The sequence below is a fragment of the Impatiens glandulifera genome, chromosome 7 (genome assembly GCF_907164915.1).
Source record: "Impatiens glandulifera chromosome 7, dImpGla2.1, whole genome shotgun sequence".
In the NCBI taxonomy this organism is placed as follows: Eukaryota; Viridiplantae; Streptophyta; class Magnoliopsida; order Ericales; family Balsaminaceae; genus Impatiens; species Impatiens glandulifera.
Genome location: NC_061868.1, coordinates 28,398,394 through 28,416,445, shown reverse-complemented (window position 1 = coordinate 28,416,445; position 18,052 = coordinate 28,398,394). Strand labels below are relative to the sequence as shown.

Genomic DNA, 18,052 nt, shown 5'->3' with positions numbered 1-18,052 from the left:
TATTAATTGTTGTTTAGAATAAATGTGATTAGTGTCGAAGATCCAATTATCATAATTTTTTTAGGTAAATATTTTAAATTTTTAAATAACAAGGGTTAAAAAGTAAAATAAGTTAGATAAAAGGAGAATTTTTACCAAATTTTTTGAGTTATAGTTTCTGGTTTGGGTTGTTTTTTACAAATAATATTAAGAGAGTAACTCTTTATTTAAAAAATTAAACATAATTCTAAATGAAGAGGGATAGAGAGGAAATTTGGTGATGAAGAGGGATAGAGAGGAAATTTGGTGAAGAAATGACTTGGCATTTGCCATCACCTAGTTAGAAAATGTAAAATTGGGAGAAAAGAGAGAAATTATTTGATTTTTTCAGTGTTTTTTTTAGCGAATAAGATTTATAAGTCATTCCCTCACCAAATTTCTTGCCTAATCATTTCTCATTCTAAATTCAATAATAATATTCATATAAAAGTTTAATTCAATTAACAATATTATTCTAATTACCAAAATTAAATACCAAAAACTATATTCACCCACCACAAGCATATTATATTATATTATTAGATTTTTTTAACGGAGTATTATGAATTATTTTGAAAATAAATAATTAGATCAAATAAAAAAGGTTTAACAAAAATATTTAAGACAAATAAAATATAACTAATTTGTTAATCAACATGATTATAAAGAAATTTACCTAAATAATTTAATTACAAACAAGTTGAAATCATTGATATTCAAGAGATTAGCTAATTAGAGAAATTTATGGAGAAAATTTAACAACTTTTGTATTATAATTTTTTTTTATAATATATATTTAAAAATTTGAAGTAATAAACTATTTTGAAATTGAGAAATGATTAGGTGAGGGAATTTGGTGAGAAAATTTGGTGAGAAAATTTGGTGAGGGAATGACTTGGTAATTTTTCTCTTTTTTCTCTTTCCTCTCACTTTTACATTTTTCAACAATATGAAGGTGATGTCAAGTCATTCCCTTACCAAATTCCCTCTCTCTATCACTCCTATTTGAAATTATGATTTTTTTTTCTTCAATTTTTTAACAAAATTAATAATTTTAATATATATATATATTATTTAAAATTATTAAAATGAATGATAATGATAATTTTAAATAAAATATGTTTAATCAATGGTTTTATTTTTAATTTTTAATAAGATTCAAATTTTAATTTATATATAATATATTTTATTTAGAAATATTCATTAAATAAATACCCAATTCTGTTTATAATATATTATTATAAGAGAAATGATTGGGGAGGGAATTTGGTAAGGGAATAAAAAGGGAATAACGTGTCGACAATGTGATTGGTTGAAAAAATTAAATAATTTATCTCCTTCTCTCTTTCCTCCTATTTTATCCTTTTTCCAAGTGAGCCAAGTCATTCTCTCTCCCATTCCCGAACCTTTTCCGATCCTACCCACATTTTAAACAAAATTTTCCCAAACTACCCATCTTTTCATTCACATTCTCAAACTACCCACATTCCCTCCCTACAATATTAATTAACTCATTAATTAACTCACTCTCTCTCTCAACCCACTAATTAACTCATTATCTCTCTCAACCCACTAATTAACTCTCTCTCTCTCAACTATTAATTAATATCCCCACTTTTAAACTATTAATTGATTCATTTTATCTTAATCAAATAATTAAAATATATTATATAAATATTAAAATAAAATAACACATATATTTTATTTTTATTTAAATCTATAAATATAATATATATATATATATATAGTTCAAATTAAATACGGTAAATTAAATAATTTAAATAACTATTATAAATTAAAATAGAATAGAATACATAAACAACGAAACTTGAAACTTGAAATAAAATACATTACATCACAATAAAATACATAAGTATTATAGTAAAGGAAAAAAACTCGTCTAGCCGTATATACTTGTACAACTAGCTCAATTAGACGTATGAACTAATAAAAGTTTATTTAGGCGTATGTACTTTTAAAAATTGGTTCATCTAACCTCTGTTAGTAAACTCTGTTAATTTTTTTTTAATTTTTAATATTTATTATTTAAATATTCATTTTTCTCTCTCTTTCTTCTTTATTAATTAATTAATTTATTTATCTCTTTTACTATTTCTTTTTTTATTAATTAATTCATTTATCTATTTTTACTATTTTTTTTTTGTTAATTGAGTATTTTATTTTTATTTTTTCTACTATTTTATTTTTTTTATATAACATAATATTATGTATAAAATAGTTTATTTTTTACTATAATATTTAATTCTATTATAAATTATAAATCAAAGATTAAACATAAAACTATTAATTTCATTTTTGTTTATATTAAGAAAAAAAAAATCACAAACAAGTTGTTAAATCTTTTTCACAAAATTAGAAGACATGTTACAATTAAACAAACCCTTCTCAAAACATTATAGTAGAACAAAATTAAAAAAAAAAAAATTGTTAAATCATTTTCTTAAAAGTAGAAGGCAGAAGGCCTATTACAATAGAACAAACCCTTTACAAAACCTTCAAAAATAATTTCTCAAATACATCTAAAAGATCTCAAAGCCAAACAAGTTGCCAAATCTAAATTCTCGTACATTATCAAATAAAGTGCTGTCAAATCTCAATTATCTCACAATATCAACTAACACTCTTGTGTTGGTAAGGATTGCGATGTTTACCGTCAAATGTAGCAATCATTCGTATTCTTCGTCTTCTAGGCTATAAAATAGAGTACACATTTGTAAATTATAACAAAAGAATAATTAAACTCCCATGCCTTCAAAATGTGAGTATTGATATCTTCACACATATACGGATCATCATCGTCATCATCTTCATCTTCATCTTCGTCTTCGCCATCGTCATCATGACTGTCACTATCACTGACACCGTCACCGCCGTTAGACTTTGTCAAAACCCATGTCTCAAACCCTTCGCTAGCCTTATCCCAATCCAATATAGACAATTCCAATTGAAGCACTTCTGATTCACATCATAACTGTAAAGGCGATTCATCATGTTCTATCATTTTTAACCTTAATTTTCTATCATAATTATCAACAAAACAATTATTAATATTTTAACATAAACACAAACAAGTCATAAACATGAGTGAAGTTTTAGGATTAAAGTTTTAGTAAGCACACAAAGAAAATGGTAGAGTTTGAACATAAACACTAAAGTGGGAGAATGATAACTAACCTTTGAAGTCGCAAATAGAGGATTGAACGAGCTTCTTTGGTTGAACAAACTTTTTTGGTTGAGTAAAACTTCTTTGAATCAAGAAAACTGATTGAGAAAGAAGATGAAAGGAGGGAAAAGTACATACGCCTAAATAAACTTTTATTAGTTCATACGTCTAATTGAGCTAGTTGTACAAGTATATACGGCTAGACGAGCTTTTTTCCTTTATTATAATACTTATGTATTTTATTGTGATGTAATGTATTTTATTTCAAGTTTCAAGTTTCGTTGTTTATGTATTCTATTCTATTTTAATTTATAATAGTTATTTAAAGTATTTAATTTAGTGTATTTAATTTGAAATATATATATATATATATATATATATATTATATTTATAGATTTAAATAAAAATAAAATATATGTGTTATTTTATTTTAATATTTATATAATATATTTTAATTATTTGATTGAGACAGAATGAATTAATTAATAGTTTAAAAGTGAGGATAATAATTAATAATTGAGAGATAGTTAATTAATGGGGTGAGAGAGATAATTAATGGGTTAAGACTTAAGAGAGAGAGTTAATTAGTGGGTTAAGAGAGAAAGTGAGTTAATTAATGGGTTAATTAATATTGTAGAGAGAGAATGTGGGTAGTTTGAGAAAATTTGTTTGAAATGTGGGTAGAACCAGAAAGGGTTCCCCATTCCCTCCCTCAAATTCTCTCTATATCACTTCTCTTATTATAATTATTAATGATTTTTGCTGTAATATTATATTTTTTTAAAATATTGATTCTTTTAATCTATTAAAATAAGTTCATACTATTAAAAATTATTATATATTTTAATAATATATTATAAGTAAAATTATATATTACCTTAAAATATTTAATCTTTTTAAAGATTTCAAATCCTTATTTGAAAATATTTTATGTTAAATTATTATTTTTTTATATTTAAATAAATAAAAAATGAGTCAACAAACTAAATTTAGCAAAGATATGGTATTACCATTATATCGTGGCCTCATTTTATAAGATTAATTAAATAAATATTTTAAATTAAAAGTTTCACTTAAAAATGATTAATTTTATGAAACTAAAAATTATCACCTATTTACTTAATATTTAAAAGTTGTCTAATTTATTCCTAGTGAGTAATTAAGTGAGAACTAGAGAAGGAGTTATGGGTCGTTCTTCTACTCTTTTTTATTTTTCATTGCCTACCGAGTTGGTAATGAAATAAAAAGATGTGTCAGAGCTGATTTATTACGAAATTAAATATAACACAGTTATTTAAAATAATAAACAATATACATGTTCATTGTAATCGCAAAACCTTTCTCATATAATTCAAAATTTTGGACAAAAATTTGACGATATAAGATGACGGAGGTTACAGAGCTAATTTATTACAAAATTAAATAGAACACAGTGAAAATAATAAACGATTTACATTTTCTTTTTTGTAATCACAAAAACTTTCTTATAAAATTCAAAATTTTTGATAAAAGTTTGACAATATGGGAAGATGTTAATTTTATTTACAGAATTGGAATGAAGTGTCAAATTTATTTATAAAATTGTAAAATTATGTTTTCTTTTATATATAAAGTTGTCAAGAGGTGTCAAAAATATTTAAGATAACGGAAATCATCTAACGGAGTTAGATTTGTCCGTTAGATTTTGTATACACGTGGCAATCACGTATAATCCACCTATTATATATATATATATTTTAAACTATTTTTCTTTTTCATTTCAAGACTTCTTTTTACGGACCTAACCTCCATCCTCACTTCACGGCAGCCGACCTCTTCACCAGCAACCGCCGTCACCGTCAAATACTGCAAATTACACATACCATTTGACTTGGAAAAATATGCAGATGATCAACGCTGCCATCTTATCCATCTTACTCATCATACGTTTCGCCCATCCCCAAAAACCACAAATCATCATTCAAGACGCCACTGATCACCATCGCCTCCAAAATCCCAAACGAGAATTTGGGTATCTATTACGACAATCTACGCAAAATACTCACTTCCTAGAGGAGTATATCAGGGTCATTAGCCATAAGGAGACTAATGTTTAGTGTTTATTTTTTAACGACACCAACTTACCAATTGCTCTGTACAATGTACTTTTTTTCAAACAAGATTAGTTAAACGAGATTATTAATTTTTCGTCCATTGGAAATCGGGGCGTTAAATACCTATAAATACCATATTTATGTACTCTGTTCTGCTACGACGACAACTGCTGGTGAAGAGGGCGACAACTGCTGGTGACGAGGGAGGCGACGACGATTGCTGGTGAAGAGCGCTGATGGTGAAGTGAGGATGGGTTAGGTCTGTAAAAAAAAGACAAATGGGTTTGTTGAAATGAAAAAGAAAAATAATTATAAAAAAATATATAAAATAGGTGGATGATACTTGGATGCCACTGCTATTTCCGTCATCTTAAATATTTTTGACACATTTTGACAACTTTATATAAAAAAATAAAATTTTATAACTTTATAAATAAATTTGACACTTCGCTCCAACTTTGTAAATAAAATTGACATTCTTCTCTATAGAGTATAGGTGAAGGTTGCTGAGTTAATTTGTTACCAAATTAAATAAAATACACGTTCATTCAAATAATAAACAATTTACATGTACGTTGTAATGATGTAATCCCATAAACTTTCTCAAAGAATTCAAAATTTTTTTAAAAAAAAATTGATAATATAATTTTGATAAAAATATAAAATTTGAAATGAATTCATGGTTAGACTCTATTGTGTTCGGCTATAAGTATTAATATTATTGTTTAAAATATATAAAATATTAAATTTATCTTAATTTAATCAAATATAAACATTTGATTCAATATTTTTTTTATTAATTATAAATAAAAAATTTATTTATACAACATAAATAATATAATATAATATAAAATTTTTAAAATATTATATTATTAACAGGGTATCGAATACAAACACGTTTAGTTAAATATAACATTTTACTTAATAATATATATTATAACATGATTCAATTTTTAATAACAATTTATTTTAATATTTTATATTTAACTTTTTTAAATAAAATTGTTATTTTAATTTTAAGTTTTTATATTTAATATTTTAATTAATTTATTATAATTTAGTTATTAATATATAATATTTAAAATTAATTATATAAAAATGATTATATTTTTATTAGTTATTTTAATTATTATTAAAATTTTATTTTATCAATTTTATTTTAAATAATTGAAATAATATTTTTTAAATAATTGAAATAATTTCTTTTAATAAAAAAAATATATTATTTTAATTTAAAAAAACATGTAATATAATTATAAAATAAAAAATATATATAATTACAAACCAGATCTTCTGCTACCGATTCACATGTTCCCCTAGTGTGAACCAATTAAAATGCAGTAGCATTATTATATTAATAAATTACATCTGGGTTGAAAGGAAGGGAGAGAAAATCTGAATCCGGATTTTATTTCGGGTTCACCCCAAACGGCATTAACGGAATTTTTAGATAACGTATGGAGCGAAGCTCCCTTCCCTCAGGTTCCATGTCAAAAGGAATGGAGATATATTGTTTCGAGCGTAACTCACTTCGCTCAAGGCGACATATAAAACAGAATGAAGAGAAGCGGTACGGAGCGAAGCATACTTCGCCCAGGCGCCCCGTTGAACGGAATGAAGAGATGATTTTTGAGAGAAGCCTACTTCGCTTCAATTATTTTTAATACCCTGACGTTCATGTAAAACCTCCAACACACCCATGTAAAGACCGTTAACTATCATGTAAAAATATTTATTCATGTATGTGAAATACAAAAATTAACAAAAATAAAAAATTTTATATTAAAAATAATTTTTTTTATGAAAAGACGCTTTTCAGTGAAGCATACTTCGCTTCAATTAGTTTATATTTCTAGAGAATCGAGCGAAGCATCCTTCGCCCGGGCGACATGTGAAACATAATGAATTGACGCTTTTAGAGCGAAGCTTACTTCGCCCGGGCGTCATGTAAAACGGAATGAATAGAAGCTTTTCGAGCGAAGCATTCTTCGCCCGGGCTCCATGTAAAACATAATGAATAAATGCTTTTCGAGAGAAGACTCCTTCGCCCAGTCGCCATGTGAAATGGAATGAATAGACGTTTTTCGAGCGAAGACTCCTTCGCCCAGGTGCCATGTAAAAAAGAATGAATAGACGCTTTTCGAGCGAAGCGTACTTCGCCCAGGTGCCATGTAAAACAGAATGATTGTGAAGCTAACTTCGTTTATGAATTTAATAACTCAACCTTGTGAAGCAAGCTTCGTTAATGTTATAATTTTTGTGAAGTTAGAATCGTTTTATGTAGGAATAAAACATATTTTTCCTGCTATAAATCTCACTCTTCATTTTTATAAATGTTCACATTCTCTCTCTCTCTCTTTGAGCGATCATCTTTCTTTGAACTTTGAATCCCTAGAGTTTTCTTCTATTTTACAAGAATTTCTTGTGAAAATGTCACAACAAAACGAAGGAAACAACATGCTAGTGGATACTTCCGACTCCCGAGAGATCGTTTTGGCGGTTTGTAAGAGCATAAACGAAATCGCCCTCAATCCTGTATCCAACGACAACGCCGACGATAAACTGGAGAAGTAGGTTATTCATATTGTGTTTATAGTTTTTTGATTAATATTACACCCGTTCATTCAATTTCTTTTGTAAAATACTGATTTATGTTCTCTGACTAAAAATAATGCGTTCGAGGTTTTACATGAATATATATGTAAGGAAGAGGAAGAGAAATACAAAGACGAAGAAGAATACGAAGTCATCGACTGATGAATCAGTTTCTACTGTTGTTGTCGAAGCTACTGATATTTCTACAGCTACACCTGTCGATGAAGATTTACCACCACCTCCCCCAAAAACTAAAACCATCAAAAAAGGAAAGAAACATTTCTAACAAGATCATCCCCTCATGGCCTTTTTAAAATAATTCCTAAATTGAGCGTAGAACAAAAGGAAGCTGTGAAGGAAATCGGGTTTGGTTTTCTTCTTACATTGGGTGTCTCCAATTGCCCTGGTAATTTTTTGAAACACGTAGTCAGATATTTCAACCTGGAGAAGAGTTCTCTGGTATTGGCCAACGGTGATGATATCCTTATCGATGAAGACCTAGTCCAGTCCGTGCTGAACCTCTTGAGAGGGCCAATGAACGTAGTTGAGTCCGCTGGAGCGGACAAGAATAATGACCCTGAGTTTTTTAATTTCTTGAGGGATTGGAATGTCAGATGGAGCATGGAAGAATCAACCTCAGCTCCTAAAGCACTTTTTATGATACCTAAGATATTAAGTAACACAAGTGTAGACAACGATTTCAAAATCGACTTTGTTGTCTCAAGTTTTTTATGTCCAGTTTAAAATTCACGAGTCAGGTAAACATTTATTCAAACCTATTATATATCTATATGTATTTGTGAATACTTACACATGTATTTTATTAATTCAGGTTCAAAATTCTCAAATCCTTAATGGATGTTGATAACATAAAGAATCTGAACCGGTGCATCTTCACACTACAACGATTGGTTGAAAGTGTAAGAAGTTGACAAGAAAAAGATAAAAAAGATAAAAATTCATATTTTGATGGACCTCTAACCTTTTATTGGTAAATAATTACTCTCTTGTATATGATTTATAAATATAAAATATTCATTAACATGTTTCCCATTCCTTTACTTCAGATTTGCTACCTAGATGTTATTTTTGTCAATGGTGTACGTCATCCTTATGAAAGGTCTTTTCCAATCATCTCTTGCTGGGATGACACCACATTGTTAGAGATTACCACGTTAGAAGCTCGCACATGTGGTTTTGGGCTGGGTAGGGCAAGGGCACGCCTAACAGATAAAGAATCTGATATTTCAATTAATTTATTGAAATTACCTGAAGACGATGAGCATGTATGTTGAAAGAAGAAATTGAATCACATTTGTCTATACTTTCTTGTTTTTGATACTAATAAGGTATGTTTTTTATAATCTACAGATGTTAACATTCAAAGTCTTGTAAACTTTTAAAGATACAACACAACAACTCAATTACCTATCAGGCGAGTTGGAGAAACGCAACATCGATCCCAATCCTATTTTTGAGGTCGGTTTCCTAAACCTAACAGAGTCTGAAGTTCATGAAACACTTGAAAGTCAATAATGATGAGGGTTGTGTAAGTAGGGAATATCCTCCAAAGGAGGCACTTGGGGACACTTTAGAGAGTGCGAGATTGAAAATGAATAGTCCCCTAGTTGAATACCCCTGTGAGGATGCAGCTAAGAACAATGAAGATAGTCCATCACCCTCTATTGAATATAATGATAAGGGTGAACAGAATGATGAGGGTGAGGAAACCAAAGCTCGCGAAACTTTTAAAGCTTATGAATCTTCTGAAGATGAAGATGAAAATGAGGGGGGACGCGTCAACATTAGAGACTATCCGAAGAGGAAGATCACAAAAATTCCGTTGTACCTTCAATTTCCTTACATGAAAGTCGTTGCGAAGGAGTTGGACCAAAAAATAACCAACAAGGAACAAAGATTGATCGATTTTGTATTTTGTGAAGACCTTGATGAAAAGTAAGTGAAGCATGCTTTTATAAATTTGAAATATTAAAGTAGTTATGTTCTAAATGAATCTATTTTCTAGAGAGGTATTATACCAAGGGTCTCCCGGTAATATAACCCGTAAAGTATTGCAAACAATGAAAGATAAACAAGAATTTGCGAGCGAAGTGGTGGAAGTTTGGGTCATACATTTGCATTTCAAATTTAGTAGGTTAGCAAGGTGAAAAACGAATAATTTGTTTTTCAACAATATCATATGTAAGTGTTTTGCTTAGTTTTGTGCTATGTATTGATCAATGTTCATGACTTTGATACTTTAGAGTTTATTTGCAGATTAATATGCGATTTGATTATAGATCATTTTCCTGTTGCCTTCAAGAAGACATGAAGAACTTCAAAATAACATAAGAACACATAAAAACGCTGACTTGGTATGTGCATAACCATTCTAAGTAACGAATTTCGTTTATGCTTATATGCAATGATATCAAATAATTCATGTTTGTATTCTTTTTACAGATATTCCTACCGGTCCTCCCTGTCGAGCATTACTTTCTTGTATGTGCCAATATTATGTCCAAAATTGAAGTAATAGACAACGTCGGACGTCTGCGTGATGTTAAAATTCTGGAGAAGTATACCATTTTGACTAGACACATTAATAATTTTGGGAGCTTTCTTGGAAGAACTAGGCCTAGTACAACTAGCTATAAAAATTAAAAAAATGAAGAAAATGGCTCCAAAGTTGAAGTGGGAAGATAGTACAAACAAAATCGACTGTGGTATATATTTAATGAGACGTATGGAAACATATAAAGGAGATATGAAGAAGTGGGATATTGACATCACTAACGACAATGTAAGTGTTAAACATATGTTAATCTATGACAATTTTTTATATATTTTCTTATACTTTCTCTTATTGTTTTGAAGGTCAAAGAAGTTTTGAGTACACTGAGGATCAAATATTTATACAGAGTTCTTATGTCAAACCACAATGTCAATAAGATTAACTTAAAGAAGTCAATTAGATTAAGATTTTAGAGTTGTATGTATAAATAAATTTTAATTAGTGTACTTTCACTTTATGCACTTATAATTTATTTATGTTTATAATAGAAAACTTTCAATGATTATATTTCACATTCTGCTCTTCTTATACCCATATTTTTAGTCGTTACTACCGGACAAAGGTATTGAAAAACATCTCTTCATGAATGTGAAAATATTTATTCCTTCATGAAGCGATTTTAACTTCATAGAAATTATAACATTAACAAAGCTAGATTCACAATGTTGAGTTTATAATTTGATAAACGAAACTAGCTTTGTAATTAGATTAATTAGATGTTAGTTTAGTATGATTAAGAAGTTATAGATAAAATTGTAATTAAATAAAAGTCCGAGGATTTGATTGTAATTGTTAATTTACTTATAATCCTAATTCCAGTTAATAGAAAATCAGTTTTTTCCCAAATTGCTTTCTCTCTCATCTTGCTCTCAATCTCTTCTCTCTCAAACCTCAAATCCGCACATGGTATCAGAGCCTATTGCTAACAAGAAATCTTAGAGAAACTAAAAATGGTTAGATCAAGCAGTGTAAGGATAGAAGAAGCTGAACTGGATACATAAAAAATGGCTCCAGCGAAGAAAAAATACAATGTTGATCCGTTGAATCTTCACGGTGCTGACAATCCAAACCCTGTTCTAAGCGCCATAACTCTCACCAGAGTAAACTACTTTTCCTGGACAAAGAGTATCAAACTATCGCTTCAAGCCAAAGTGAAACTCGGTTTTCTTGATGGAAACTGTGTAAAACCAGAAGACGATGATGGAGCAACTCAATGGATGGTCGTAGACGCCATGGTTCGTTCCTGGATCTTAAACACTATCTCAAAAGAAATTCGAGCGAATTTTGAAGGAACGATTACAACACAAGATCTATGGCAAGAAGTCAAAGCTCACTATGAAGGAAACAACGAACCAACACTCTATGGACTAGCAATAGACATTTCTACTATTAATCAAGGTAACCTAACTGCTGAAGAATACTATTAAAAAATTAGGTTATACTGGGAAGAAATTGCTGGTATTAATTCGCTTCCGAAATGTGAATGTGATGGCTCAAACATAGCAAATTGCCTTGGCTGCAGGGCAATTAAGAAATTTCATCTCATAGATGAGAATGCTAAACTGTTACAGTTCCTATTAGGTTTAAATGAATCTTACGAAAATGTTAAAGATCAGATCCTAAATTATGATCCATTTCCACCAGTTCATAAGGCCTTTACAATGGTTCTAAACATTGAAAAGAAGAGGGAACTTAACATTCTCTATCATAACTCTCATGCTGCAATGAATGTCATTGAGACAAATGAATCAAGTGAGAAAGTATGCAGTATGATTAATTCAAAACAAGCAGCAATGGACAAGAACAAACTCCTCTGCAAACACTGCAATATGAAAGGTCACTTGAAAGAAGGTTGTTTCAAACTTGTTGGATATCCAGATTGGTGGATCAAGCCAAAAGACAAAAGGAGAAATACACAACAGACACATGCTCATGCCCAATCAGTAGTTCATTGACCTATGGGGACCATACAAAGAAGTATGTATCATAAATACACCCTATATGTTAACTATAGTAGATGATTATTCAAAATCAACATGGACATACATGTTGTTTGATAAGACAACAGTCTATGACAAAATTAAAACCTTCCTCAATTATGTGTAAACACAATTTGAGAGAAGTGTAAAAATTATTAGATCCGATAATGGATCTGAATTTGTAAATAAATCATGTTCTAATATGTTTCATGACTTAGGAATCATACACCAAAGAACATGTAGTTATACACCACAATATAATGGCATAGTTGAAAGGAAACACAAACATTTGGCAGAAGTAGCAAGAGCCTTAATGTTTTACTCAAACACACCTAGAAAATATTGGTCATTCTCATTATTAACAGCAACATATTTGATAAATAGGTTGCCTTCAAAAACTTTAGATTGGAAATCTCCATTTGAAATGCTATACAAAACTAAACCTAATTACATAAACTTAAGAGTCTTTGGCACCTTATGTTATGCTTCAAACTTATCTCCACATAAAACTAAATTTGACCCAAGAGCAAGAAAATGTATATTTGTGGGATATCCACAAAACCAAAAAGGATACACTTTGATAGAACTCAAAACAGAAGAAATGTTCGTTTCAAGGGATGTTAAATTCTATGAAAACATTTTCCCCTTTAAAGATGACATAATTAAAAATAAGGATGATGAAATAAACATTAATCCTCAAAATGGAAATGAATATGATGATGAACAAATTCATCATGAAACAGATGAAGAAGACTTCATCCCCAATACAATAGAAACACAACATGAAACTCAAAATGCTCAAGAATCTGAAATAAACACAAACAGTCAAGAAATCATACCTCAAACAAGAAAAAGTGGGAGAAACACATGCACACCAAGATGGATGAATGATTATGTGGGAAATAGTTCAACTAAACCTATAGTCATTAATAAACATACACCACTCACATACCCATTTCAAACCAAAACAAAAGACAATGAATATATTAACTTCCTTTCAAATATCAGTACACATAAAGAACCAAATAATTATAAAGAAGCATGTCTTCATCCTGAATGGAATGAGGCGATGAAAAAGGAGCTAGAAGCCCTAAAAATTAATAATACATGGATTCTAACAGAATTGCCAAAAGGAAAAAAGGCACTAGGATGTAAATGGATATACAAAACCAAAATACATCCAAATGGATCAATAGAAAAATATAAAGACAGATTAGTGGCGAAAGGATATCATCAAATTGATGGAGTTGATTTCAATGAAAGCTACGCATCTGTAGCAAAAATAGTGTCCATACGAATTTTAATAGCCATAGCAAGTTACAAAAATTGGAAACTTGATCATATAGACATAAATAATTCCTTCTTACATGGAAACCTAGAAGAAGATGTTTATATGACACCTCCCTTAGGTTATGAAAAGGCAAAATCAAATCAAGTATGTAAACTGAAAAAAAAAATATGGATTAAAACAATCTAGAAGACAATGGAATATTGAAATCTCAAAAACTCTTATTGAAGAAGATTACAAACAATCTGCAAATGATCATTGTCTGTTTATAAAAACAAATGGGAACAAAATCACTACACTACTAGTATATGTAGATGATATACTAATAGCTGGAAACGACGAAATAGAAATAGAAAACACCATACAAATATTAAATGCAAAATTCTCAATAAAAGACCTAGGAAATGCTAAATATTTCTTAGGCATTGAGATAGCAATGAATTCAAAAGTAATATACCTTAATCAAAGAAAATATGTTCTAGACATTGTACACAATATGGGACTTATGAACTGCAAAACATCAAACACTCCAACGCAGAAAGGTTTCAAAACAGGACCTAAAGAAGAAGATGAACTAATTGACCCTGAACCCTATAGAAGACTAATTGGAAAACTATTATACCTTAATATAACTAGACCAGATATAACATTCTGTGTACAACAACTTTCGCAATATATGCTAAAACCAACAAAATCACACATGGAAGCAGCAATACAAATAGTCAAATACTTAAAAGGAAATCCTTCATTAAAAATTTTCTATAAGTCAAATCAAGAAATACGAGTTGAAGCATACTCAGATGCAGATTGGGCATCATGCACGATAAGTCGTAAATCTGTAACTGGATTTTGTGTTTTTTTAGGAAATTCACCAATTTCTTGGAAAACAAAGAAACAGAGCACTGTTTCAAGATCGTCTACAGAAGTCTAGCAAATACAGTATGTGAGTTACAATGGATAACTTATATATTAAAAGACTTCAACATAAAATTAAATTTACCAATTCAACTTTGGTGTGACAATCAAAGTGCTATTCATATAACAAAAAATCCAATATTTTATGAAAGGACTAAACATTTAGATATTGATTGTCACATAGTTCGAAATCAATACAAAAGTGGTTTCATCATTCTAGACTACATTTCAACAAAAAAATAGGTCGCAGATATTTTCACGAAAGCAGTCGAAGGAAGTCATTTAGCCGAGCTAAAGACAAGACTAAATCTGCAAGATTTTCATCTTGAGGAGGGGATGTAAGAAGATTAATTAGATGTTAGTTTAGTATGATTAAGAAGTTATAGATAAAATTGTAATTAAATAAAAGTCCGAGGACTTGATTGTAATTGTTAATTTACTTATAACCCTAATTCCAGTTAATAGAAAATCAGTTTTTTCCCAAATTGCTTTCTCTCTCATCTTTCTCTCAATCTCTTCTCTCTCAAACCTCAATTCCGCACAAGCTTCACAAGTTCTGTTTTTAAATTCATAAACGAAACTAGATTCACAAATTATGAAGCGATTTTAACTTCATAGAAATTATAACATTAACGAAGCTAGCTTCACAAGGTTGAGTTTTTAATTTCATAAACGAAGCTAGCTTCACAAATTAAGTTTTTAAATTCATAAACGAAGCTAACTTCACAAGTACTGATTTTAACTTCACAAGTCCTTTCATGTAACGCCCCTACCAGAGTAATGTAAAGATGTTAATACATGAATGAAAAATCATTTATTACTTCATCAACATGCGTTACAATTTGATTCATTTCGCCTCTTCAACTCTCTAAAGTAGCTAGTGTCATCATCATTTAGTCTCTCTTTCTGTTTTGACTCTCTCCCTCCTAAGTCTCTACCGACAAACAAGTTCTTTGACTACCTCATTCATTCTCCTCATACATTTAGTGTAATACTGATCTCAAGAGGAGAGAAAGAAGAAGTTTCTAGCTTCTAGTGGGAAGAAATACACATTGAGTTAGCTTTATTGTTCATCTATAATTAATGAGATGATCTCATATACTCTCTTTTACAAGTTTTTGCACTAATTCTTTATTTCCGGATTAAAAGATTGTTGATTTTATTTTTTTTAGGTTTTATATATATTTTTTTGATAAAAATTAATATTAATATTAACTGTTGTTTAGAATAAATGTGATTAGTGTAGAAGATCCAAATATCATCCTTTTTTGAGGTAAATATATTAAATTTCTTAACAACAAGGGTTAAGTAAAATAAGTTATATAAAAGGAGAGTTTTTATCAAATATTTTGAGTTATAGTTTTCAGTTACCGATTTGGATTGTTTTCGTGTTGTGGTTACAAATAATATTAGGAGTAACTCTTTATTTAAAAATATTAAACATAATTCTAAATTCAATAATAATATTCATATAAAAGATTAATTCGATTAACAATATTATTCTAATTACCAAAATTAAATTCCAAAAACTATATTCACCCACCACACGCATATGATATTATATTATTAGAAACAGAGTATTATGAATTATTTTGAAAATAAATAATTAGATCAAATGAAAAAGGTTTAACAAAAATATTTAAGGCAAATAAAATATAACTAAACTGTTGATCAACATGATTATGAAGAAATTTACCTAAAAAAGGTTTAACAAAAATATTTAAGACAAATAAAATATAACTAAACTGTTGATCAACATGATTATGAAGAAATTTACCTAAATAATTTAATTACAAACAAGTTGAAATCATTGATATTCAAAAGATTAGCTAACTAGAGAAATTTATGGAGAAAATTTAACAACTTTGGATTATAATTTCTTTTTATAATATGTATTTAAAATTTTGAAGTAATAAATTATTTTAAAATTATGATTTTTTTTTCTTCAATTTTTTAACAAAATTAATAATTTTAATTTTTATATATATTATTTAAAATTATTAAAATTAATGATAATGATAATTTTAAATAAAATATGTTTAATCAATGGTTTTATTTTTAATGTTTTAATAAGATTCAAAATTTTAATTTATATATAATATATTTTATTTAGAAATATTCATTAAATAAATACCCAATTCTGTTTATAATATATTATTAAAACTATTAATGATTTTTGCTGTAATATTATAAAAAATATTAAATATTGATTTTTTTAATCTATTAGAATAAGTTCATACTAATAAAAATTATTATATATTTTAATAATATTTTTTAAGTAAAATTATATATTACATTAAAATTATTAATCTTTCTAAAGATTTCAAATCATTATTTTAAAATATTTTATGTTAAGTTATTATTATTTTTTATATTTAAATAAATAAAAAATGTGTCAACGAATTAAATTTAGCAATGATATGGTATTACCATCATATTGTGGCCAAACTAAGCATTTTCATTTTAAAATATTAAATAAATAAATAATTTAAATTAAAAGTCTCACTTAAAAATGATTAATCTTATGAAACTAAAATTTATCATCTATTTACTTAAATATTTAAAAGTTTTCTAATTTATTCTAGTGAGTAAATCAGTGAGATCACTAAAGAATGAGGCCCGAGTAATTAGTAGTGAGTCGATCATCAACTTTTTTTATTTCTCAGTGTCAAGCGAGTTGGTAACGAAGTAAAAAGACATGGGAGAAACAAATTTATTACAAAATTAAATATAACAGTCACTTAAAATAATAAATAATGTACATGTTCATTGTAATCACAAAATCTTTATTTTTATAATATAAGACGTGGGCAGAGGCTACTAAGCTAATTTATTACAAAATTAAATAAAACACAGTCATTTAAAATAATAAACAATTTACATGTTCATTGTAATCACAAAAACTCCCATAAAATTCAATTTTTTTCACAAAAGTTTGACTATATAAGAAGTGGGCGGAGGCTGTGGAGCCAATTTATTATAAAAATAAATACAACACAGTCATTTTGACAAAAATATTAGATTTCAAATGAAATCATGGCGATTAAGGAGTAAAAGAGTTAAATGATTTAATTTTTTACTAATTATAAATAAAAAAATATTTATCCAACATAAATAATATAAAAAAAATCTTTAAAATATTATATATAGATATAGATATAGATATAGATATAGATATAGATATAGATATAGATATATATAGACTTAATCTCAATTATGCCTGAAAAAGAATGAATTAAAGTTAGGGAATAAAATAGAAGTCCAAATAAAAGGTAATTATTAATTTTTAAATATTTTTATTAAAAAATATTTATTTTGTCAATATATATAAATATATATATATATATTTAGAATTATATATATATATATATATATATATATATATATATATATATATATATATAT

At 27.9% G+C, this 18,052-nt stretch overlaps 1 protein-coding gene across 1 annotated transcript; it reads left to right on the top strand.

Annotated features, from left to right (window-relative positions):
• The first annotated feature begins 11,469 nt into the window (after nt 1-11,469).
• On the top strand, nt 11,470-12,420 carry LOC124909677. The gene is made up of 2 exons (XM_047450334.1): nt 11,470-11,863; nt 11,915-12,420. The coding sequence occupies exons 1-2, from the start codon at nt 11,470-11,472 to the stop codon at nt 12,418-12,420; spliced, it is 900 nt and encodes a 299-aa protein (XP_047306290.1).
• The last annotated feature ends 5,632 nt before the right edge of the window (nt 12,421-18,052 follow it).